At 46.9% G+C, this 10,159-nt stretch overlaps 1 protein-coding gene across 1 annotated transcript in view; it reads left to right on the forward strand.

Annotated features, from left to right (window-relative positions):
* The first annotated feature begins 289 nt into the window (after positions 1 to 289).
* LOC128695651 (uncharacterized) overlaps positions 290 to 10,159 on the forward strand; it is a 40,769-nt gene continuing 30,899 nt past the window's right edge. Inside the window, exons 1-2 of the mRNA XM_070093244.1 lie at positions 290 to 404; positions 3,738 to 5,440. Coding sequence (XP_069949345.1) covers positions 4,050 to 5,440 — 1,391 coding nt within the window. The 5' untranslated portion in view covers positions 290 to 404; positions 3,738 to 4,049. The remainder of the gene's footprint in view (positions 405 to 3,737; positions 5,441 to 10,159) is intronic.

Genomic DNA, 10,159 nt, shown 5'->3' on the forward strand with positions numbered 1-10,159 from the left:
GGCACTCTGGCAAATGGCGGACCAGTAACTGCCATTATGTCTATTAACATATAATAAATGGGGGACAGGGTGATGGGGTAGGGAAGGGCAGGGGGCTCCTGTCCCCTTGATCAAGAGCTCTTTAATAGGGAGACATCATAATGGGTGCCAATGGGTGCCAATATTGAGGTGTGTGTGTGTGTAGGTGTGCGTATGTAAGTGTGTGTGTGTGTGTGTATGTGTGTGTGGGTATGTGGCCCCGCCCAGTGCCAGTATCCACCAATTAGCGTCTCTCAGGTGCCCAGGAGTGCCTGGCACCGGTCTAACACCTGCCAGTCTCACTGTGGCACTGTGAGGGCTTGCAACAGCAGCGGCACCATCATGGCAAGCACCAGCGCCCACACGCCCACACCGCCCACACGCTAGTGAGTATGGTGTTATCTCTCTCCCTTCACGCCCACACAGCTGGTCTAGATCAGCTGGCCCGGCTGCTAGACCAGCTGGTCTGGATGGTCAGAGAGCCAGCTGAGCCGGCACACGGCCGCCCACCGCCACCTGGCGCCACCTGGAGGCGGGGGTGGGCGGCAGCAGTGTTCACCCATCACACTGGTGTTGGGTGGTATGCGGCATCTGCGCCCGTCAGAGCAAAAGTGTGCATGTTGGTTGAATTTTGGGTGGGTGGGCGGAGGTTGATCCGCATGTGGGTGGGTGGGCGGGAGTTAAGCGGCTTATGGGTTGGTGAGTGGGGGTTAGACGGCTAGTGGGTGGGTGAGTGGAGGTTAGACGGCTAATGGGTGGGTGAGTGGAGGTTAGACGGCTTATGGGTGGGTGAGTGGGGGTTAGACGGCTTTTGAGTGGGTGGGTGAGTGGAGGTTAGACGGCTTGAGGGTTCTACCTGGAGATTGGGTAGATGAGTGGGGGTCGTGTGGCTTGTGGGTAGGTGAGTGGGGGTCGTGTGGCTTGTGGGTAGGTGAGTGGGGGTCGTGTGGCTTGTGGGTAGGTGAGTGGGGGTCGTGTGGCTTGTGGGTGGGTGAGTGGGGGTCGTGTGGCTTGTGGGTGGGTGAGTGGGGGTCGTGTGGCTTGTGGGTGGGTGAGTGGGGGTCGTGTGGCTTGTGGGTGGGTGAGTGGGGGTCGTGTGGCTTGTGGGTGGGTGAGTGGGGGTCGTGTGGCTTGTGGGTGAGTCGTGTGGCTTGTGGGTAGGGGGATCGAGTGAGTGGGGGTCGTGTGGCTTGTGGGTGGGAGAGTGGGGGTCGTGTGGCTTGTGGGTGGGTGAGTGGGAGTCGTGTGGCTTGTGAGTGGGTGAGTGGGGGTCGTGTGGCTTGTGAGTGGGTGAGTGGGGGTCGTGTGGCTTGTGAGTGGGTGAGTGGGGGTCGTGTGGCTTGTGAGTGGGTGAGTGGGGGTCGTGTGGCTTGTGAGTGGGTGAGTGGGGGTCGTGTGGCTTGTGGGTGGGAGAGTGGGGGTCGTGTGGCTTGTGGGTGGGTGAGTGGGTGAGTCGTGTGGCTTGTGAGTGGGTGAGTGGGGGTCGTGTGGCTTGTGAGTGGGTGAGTGGGGGTCGTGTGGCTTGTGAGTGGGTGAGTGGGGGTCGTGTGGCTTGTGAGTGGGTGAGTGGGGGTCGTGTGGCTTGTGAGTGGGTGAGTGGGGGTCGTGTGGCTTGTGAGTGGGTGAATGGGGGTCGTGTGGCTTGTGAGTGGGTGAGTGGGGGTCGTGTGGCTTGTGAGTGGGTGAGTGGGGGTCGTGTGGCTTGTAAGTGGGTGAGTGGGGGTCGTGTGGCTTGTAAGTGGGTGAGTGAGGGTCGTGTGGCTTGTGAGTGGGTGAGTGAGGGTCGTGTGGCTTGTGAGTGGGTGAGTGGGGGTCGTGTGGCTTGTGAGTGGGTGAGTGAGGGTCGTGTGGCTTGTAAGTGGGTGAGTGAGGGTCGTGTGGCTTGTGAGTGGGTGAGTGGGGGTCGTGTGGCTTGTAAGTGGGTGAGTGGGGATCGTGTGGCTTGTGAGTGGGTGAGTGGGGTCGTGTGGCTTGTGAGTGGGTGAGTGGGGGTCGTGTGGCTTGTAAGTGGGTGAGTGGGGGTCGTGTGGCTTGTGAGTGGGTGAGTGGGGGTCGTGTGGCTTGTGAGTGGGTGAGTGGGAGTCGTGTGGCTTGTGAGTGGGTGAGTGGGGGTCGTGTGGCTTGTAAGTGGGTGAGTGGGGGTCGTGTGGCTTGTAAGTGGGTGAGTGGGGGTCGTGTGGCTTGTGAGTGGGTGAGTGGGAGTCGTGTGGCTTGTGAGTGGTTGAGTGGGGGTCGTGTGGCTTGTGAGTGGGTGAGTGGGGGTCGTGTGGCTTGTGAGTGGGTGAGTGGGGGTCGTGTGGCTTGTAAGTGGGTGAGTGGGGGTCGTGTGGCTTGTGAGTGGGTGAGTGGGGGTCGTGTGGCTTGTGAGTGGGTGAGTGGGAGTCGTGTGGCTTGTGAGTGGGTGATTGGGGGTCGTGTGGCTTGTGGGTGGGTGAGTGGGGGTCGTGTGGCTTGTGGGTGGGTGAGTGGGGGTCGTGTGGCTTGTGAGTGGGTGAGTGGGGGTCGTGTGGCTTGTGAGTGGGTGAGTGGGAGTCGTGTGGCTTGTGAGTGGGTGAGTGGGGGTTGTGTGGCTTGTGAGTGGGTGAGTGGGGGTCGTGTGGCTTGTGAGTATTATTATTATTATTATTATTATTATTATTATTATTATTATTATTATTATTCACGATGAAGCACTAAGCCCGTTTGTGTACTCATTTGTGCTCGCCTATTTGTGGTTGTAGGGGTCTGGTCACAGCTCCAAGCTCCGCCTCATTGCTAGCGCATATATATATATATATATATATATATATATATATATATATATATATATATATATATATATATATATATATATATATATATATATATATACAAATATATATATGTGTATATATATATATATATATATATATATATATATATATATATATATATATATATATATATATATATATTGTATTGTAACCACAAACGAGTGTTTTTTAATCAATAACAACACTTCAACTAGCCGAGGGCTCGAACCCATGTTGTTTTGGCCCGACTCATGGTGAGCGACAATCTCACGACGCTCTAACCCAAGTTCTTCTGTGTGTGTGATCTTTGTAGGATTGGGTGGTCCTGTGGGTTAGAGCGTCGTGTGTTTTTCGTCGTGTGATTTTCGTGCCCAATAGGTAAGACTTGCAATTTTGGCTTAAACAGAAACTCTCTTCTTGCCGAATAAGGCAAGCGAAAATTTGTGTCTGCGGTAATTTCGCCAAAATCATTCTGAACCTAACGAAAAAAAATAATTCATTTATTTATTATTATATTATTGTAAACTTATCTAAAATATATTTAGTTGGATAAGGCGCTTGTTATAATAAGGTTTGGTAAATTTTCTAAGGTTCTTTTGGTACAAAATTATTAATTTTTACATTAACATCGATGAAAAAAAGTATATTTTTAAACGCATAAGAGAAAATTTTAAAAAGGACATAATTTTAAATGAGTTCTTACTAAATGACCAATTTTACCTATTCGGCACTATGTATATATATATATATATATATATATATATATATATATATATATATATATATATATATATATATATACATACATACATACACACGCACACACTCTTACATACCTGCCTCTTTCTCCCTTTTGGTTACTAATGGCACTCCGTCCCCGCCCCTTTGGCCACTATTGGCCACCCCTCCGCAGTCTCTCTCATGCCAGTAACCAACCATTTCCCGCAGGTGCCAGGTCCATCGCCGCCGCCGCTGCCGCAGCCGCAGCCAGCATGCGGCGACCCTGACGGGCTCCTTCCCCCGCGCCTCCGGCAGGAAGGAGCAGTGCCTCACCAACGCAAAGATCCCGTCGGTGAGCTTAGTTTTAGTGCGCTCTGGATTGCAGTTCGGTCCACGCGTCTGCACCTTCTGCAGCAGAAGGTGCGGAGTGGAACGAAGGAGCATTCGCGACAGCTGCACTAGCAGTAACAGCAGACAGCTGCAGCAGAAGTGGCAGCAGACAGCGGCAGCAGCAAAGGTCCCGCTGCCATGTAAGCCACGATGGGTCCCATTCGCGCTTTTACTCGCCCCTCTCATGGCGCCGCCCCTGGCGAGTTCGCCAGCACCGCTAGTCCTTTCAGCCTCGCCCACGGGCGCTTCTCCGCCCAGCATCGCCCATGCTGCGCCCACGCCACCCCCTCCACCCTAACCTATCCTCACCCACACCCTTACCGCCACACGTGCGCACTGGACCCCCTGCGTCTTGGCCTGACTAGACAACCTTCCCTCCACCACCAGTTTAAGACATATGTACCACCAGGAGCGGCACAGACAGACCCCCACTCAGCCCTCAGCAGCCCGCAGACCAGGGGCGAGCACGAGGGGGCTTGGGAGGGACAGGGAGAGCCCCTCAAGGACGAAGGGGCGAAAGAGAGAGAAGCTCTTGAAGAAGGTAAACAGAAGGAAGAAAGTGACACTAGCGAGTGGAGGAGCAACTGTAAGTGGAAAAGCGATAGGAATAAGTGGAAGAGTTACAATGAGGAAAGCAAGTGCAACAAAAGTGGTGAGAATAACAAGTGGGGCAAGCAGGAATATAAGTGGAAGAAAGATAGGGATAATTACAAGTGGAAAAAGAGCAAGGATGAGTGCAACTGGAGAGGAAATAAAGATGGACTTGCGTGGAAGACAGCTGCAGAGGAACAGGAGCGTGATAAATGGATAAAAAAGGATAGAGAACAATGCAAGTGGAAGGAGAGAAAGGATGAATGCAAGTGTAAAAAGGATAAAGTGTCCCATCTGCCCTACCAGATCGCCCTGGCCAAGACTGACGAACCTTCAACCTCGCGTGTGACCTTAGCCTTTCCATTCTCGGACGAAGAAGACGACGATGACCTCGAGGACGAGGGACGAGCTGCGGGAGAGAGCGGACACGAGACGTGGCCCATCTCGGACATCGTCGAGACTGAGGACGAGGAAGGGGAGCCGGGGGCGCCTCTCCCGAGCTCGCTGGTCGAGGATACTCAGGGGGCTGAGAGCGAAGGCATCCCTCAGGGAAGTGGTGAGATGAAGGGGGAGTCGCAGGGGGACCCAGGGAAAGGCAGTCCTCCAGGGGAGAGCATAATAAGTGTTGTGGTCGAGGTGGGTAATAGCAATCTGTGTGAGGCTCGACACACCGTCCCAAAACAAGAGGGAGCAGATCACGTCCAGTTCATCAAGGAGGACAAGCGTCAGGACGACTCTATCCCTCCTTCTCCATCCAAGGACGCTGAGGGACGTCGCGAGGAATCAGCAGACGAGCAGGACGTGGCGGTAGGAGACGGAGGAATAGAAGGAGTAGAAGAGCAGGAAGAGAGGGAGAAAGAAGAAGTAAGAGATGAGAAGAAGAGAGAAGAGAGGGCCTCTCCACGTGACGGGATCAGGGCGACTCAGCGTCTTCGCCCACGCAGCTACAGGTGAGTGGGTACACCCTCACGACCCTTGTTTCCCTATTTATACCTGACACAGCTATGCAGTTTTATAACACACCACCTCCACTGACCAACCAATGTGCCCCGGTTATCCTAAACGAACATTCACACACAAACACACACATTGCTAGGAACAAGAAGAGGTATTCTAGCAGCCTAACGATTCAGAGAAAACTTGCTTCCCATCTCAGAGTCTAATTTACTGTAGCCGCGCCAGCTACGAAAATCGAAAACACATGACACGGGCGCAACTCAAAATACATGTTTGAATGCAGCATTTGTTTAGTTTTTGCGATGCATCGACTCGCTGACGTAGAGGCGCTGACGCATATCGTAGCGACGTCGTTGCTTCTGACGTCGCCAGGATGGAATTAGATTCCACGACGCGAGTTGCCCGCCATGATGCTCGGCTGGCTGCACCAAGTTTTGTCGTGCCATCCCTGAGCCGCGATATTTTTGTGAGTGAGAATCTTGACTGACTGTATGACTACCACTGTATCACCACCACCATCACTCAGTACATGTATCCTGGACTGTATCACCACCACCATCACTCAGTACATGTATCCTGGACTGTATCACCACCACCATCACTCAGTACATGTATCCTGGACTGTATCACCACCACCATCACTCAGTACATGTATCCTGGACTGTATCACCACCACCATCACTCAGTACATGTATCCTGGACTGTATCACCACCACCATCACTCAGTACATGTATCCTGGACTGTATCACCACCACCATCACTCAGTACATGTATCCTGGACTGTATCACCACCACCATCACTCAGTACATGTATCCTGGACTGTATCACCACCACCATCACTCAGTACATGTATCCTGGACTGTATCACCACCACCATCACTCAGTACATGTATCCTGGACTGTATCACTACCACCATCATTCAGTACATGTATCCTGTACTGTATCACTACCACCTTCATTCAGTACATGTATCCTGTACTGTATCACTACCACCATCATTCAGTACATGTATCCTGTACTGTATCACTACCACCATCATTCAGTACATGTGTCCTGTACTGTATCACTACCACCATCTCACAGTACATGTATCCTGTACTGTATCACTACCACCATCACTCAGTACATGTATCCTGTATTGTATCATGACTACCATCACTCAGTACATGTATCCTGTACTGTATCACTACCACCATCACTCAGTACATGTATCCTGTATTGTATCATGACTACCATCACTCAGTACATGTATCCTGTGCTGTATCACTACCACCATCATTCAGTACATGTATCCTGTATTGTATCATGACTACCATCACTCAGTACATGTATCCTGTACTGTATCACTACCACCATCACTCAGTACATGTATCCTGTACAGTATCAATACCACCATCACTCAGTACATGTATCCTGTACTGTATCGCCACCAACATCATTCAGTACGTGTATCATGCACTGTATCACCACCACCATCATTACTCAGTATATGTATCCTGCACTGTATCACCACCACCATCACTCGGTACATGTATCCTGCACTGTATCACCACGACCATCACTCAGTGAATGTATCCTGCACTGTATAACCGCCACTATCACTCAGTGCATGTATCATGTACTGTATCACCAACACCACCATTACTCAGTATATGTATCCTGCACTGTATCACCAACACCATCACTCAGTACATGTATCATGTGCTGTACCATCACAATCCCTCAGAATGTTTAATAATAATAATAATAATAATAATAATAATAATAATAATAATAATAATAATAATATTAATAATTAATAATAATAATAATAATAATAATAATAATTAATAATAATAATAATAATAATAATAATAATAATAATAATAATAATAATAATAATATTATTATTATTATTATTATTAATTATTATTATTATTATTATTATTATTATTAATTATTAATATTATTATTATTATTATTATTATTATTATTATTATAGACATAATAAACACAGAAGAGTCAGTCAAAGTTTTCCTGACAAAGAAAACACCATATCCAAAATTTATTCCTGCTTTCATTGTTTCTAAAAATACTGAGGAGCACTAAACCCGTTGGGGGTCACAGAGCTCCTTGGGGGAGAGGGGAATGGGAAGCAGTCAGGCTCGATCCTAGGAAAGAGAGAGTTGTTCTAAGTCCTAGGATTAAGAACCTCCCACCCACTACTTTCTCCTCAGTTGTAGTTAATGTAGCCTTTGTTGTTGCAGTTGTTGCAGTTGTTGTCGTAGCTGTTGTAGTTATTTTGTTGTTGTTAAGGTTATATATACTTACCTTAGTTACTGAAGGTGTTGTTTGTAGCAACACACTAGTAGTAGTAGTGGTGTAAGTTGTAGTAGTAGTGGTGTAAGTAGTAGTAGTGGCGTGAGTTGTAGTAGTAGTGGTATAAGTTGTAGTAGTAGTGGTGGTACATGTAGTATTAGCAGCATTAACAGTAGTAGAAGTAGTAGTAGTAGTAGTAGTAGTGGTAGCAGTAGTAGTAGTAGTAGTGGTAGCAGTAGTAGTAGTAGCAGTAGTAGCAGTAGTAGTAGTAGTAGTAGTAGTAGCAGCAGTAGTAGTAGTAGTAGTAGCAGTAGTAGTAGCAGTAGTAGTCGTAGTAGTAGTAACAGTAACTCTCTCTTATACACAACAGAAGCCAGAAAATGGGAAAGAAGCGAGATAACAGTGAACGGGAAGACACAGAAAATGAGAATCACTTAAAATAAAGAGAGATAGAAATATGAACTAAATGTTAGAAAGAGAAAACGGGAATTAAGAGAGAGGAAGAGATGAAACGGAATTAAGGGAGAGTAAGATAGAAAATGGGAATTACGGGAGAGAAAGACAGAAAACAGAAATAAAGGGAGAGTAAGAAACGAAATATGAATTAAGAGAGAAAGGGATAGAAAACGGGATTAAGGGAGAGGGATATAGAAGAGGGGATTTAAAGATAGAAAAGGGGAATTAAGGGAGAAGATAGAAAATAGGAATTAATGGAGAAGATAGAAAATGGAAATTAAGGGAGAAGATAGAAAATGGGAATTAAGGTAGAATATAGAAAATGGGAATTAAGGGAGAAGATAGAAAATAGGAATTAATGGAGAAGATAGAAAACGGGAATTAAGGGAGGAAATAGAAAATGGGAATTAAGGGAGAATTTAGAAAATAGGAATTAATGGAGAAGATAGAAAATGGGAATTAAGGGAGATGAATACATACAACTAGAATTAGGGTAAAATATAGAAAACTGGAAGTAAGGGAGACTGATACAGAAAACGGGAGTGAAGGGAGAACTAGATAATAAATTGTAAGGGGGAGATAGAAAACGGAAATAACGGTCGAGGAAGACAGCAAACGGAATTAAAGAGAGTGGAAGGAAGAAAACGGAAGTGAAGGGAGAGGGAGCTATATAACAGTGATTAAGAGAAACGGTAATTAAGGGAGATGAACACAGGAAATAAGATTTAAGTGCAGTGCAGTTTAAGGGAGCAACAGAAGGATGCCGTTAACAGCAGGGGGCAAAATAACAGAGGGTAAACTGTAGCCACTGAACACTAGGAACTACCAGGGAGACGTTAACAGGAAAGGGTAAACAGAACACTGTAAACAGTGATAATGAAAGCAAGAGATAGGAGTGATGAGAGAGAATGAAGGAGAGAGAGAGTGAGAGAGAGAGAGAGAGAGAGAGAGAGAGAGAGAGAGAGAGAGAGAGAGAGAGAGAGAGAGAGAGAGATTCTGTAGGCAACGTCTATTCTTATGCTAACGCAGCTACCGAGCTGGGCAACCATTGCTTCGTATACTTGCGTATATATTTGTATGGCAATTGAGTATCCTTTCATATGTATGTATGTATGTATGTATGTATGTATGTATGTATGTATGTACGTATATATATATATATATATATATATATATATATATATATATACATATGAGTGTATATATATTTATACACATATATATATATATATATATATATATATATGCGTGTGTGTATGTGTGTGTGTATGAGTGTGTGTGTGTGTGTGTGTGTGTGTGTGTGTGTGTGTGTGTGTGTGTGTGTGTGTGTGTGTGTGTGTGTGTGTTTACTCACCTAGTTGTGGTTGCTGAGGTCGAGTCACAGCTCTTGGCTCCGCCTCTTCATTGGTCGCTATTAGGTCACTCTTCCTGCTCCATGAGCTTTATCGTACCTCTCCTTAAAGCTGTGTATGGATCCTGCCTCCACTACATCACTTCCCAGACTATTCCACTTCCTGACAACTCTGTGACTGAAGAAATACTTCCTAACATCCCTGTGATTCATCTGAGTCTTCAGATTCCAATTATGACCCCTTGTTGCTGTGTCCCATCTCTGGTACGTCCTGTCTCTGCTCACCTTGTCAATTCCTCTCAGTATTTTATATGTCGTTATCATATCCCCCCTATATCTCCTGTCCTCCAGTGTCGTCAGGTCCATTGAGTGCGTGTGTGTGTGTGTGAGTAAAGAGAAAGAGAGCATTAGGTGAAAGGAGACTTACACCCAGGTACCTACTTGCTGCTAGGTAAATAGGGGCAACAGGTATAAAGAGAATAACACCTAGGCACCTACCAACAGGTACATACTTCTGCTTTCCACTCTCAAGATCCCCTAACCATGAGTAAAGTACAAGTGAGAGCCACATAAAACAACAAAAAAATACTGACACAGTCCATTT

Source organism: Cherax quadricarinatus, chromosome 42 (genome assembly GCF_038502225.1).
Source record: "Cherax quadricarinatus isolate ZL_2023a chromosome 42, ASM3850222v1, whole genome shotgun sequence".
In the NCBI taxonomy this organism is placed as follows: domain Eukaryota; kingdom Metazoa; phylum Arthropoda; class Malacostraca; order Decapoda; family Parastacidae; genus Cherax; species Cherax quadricarinatus.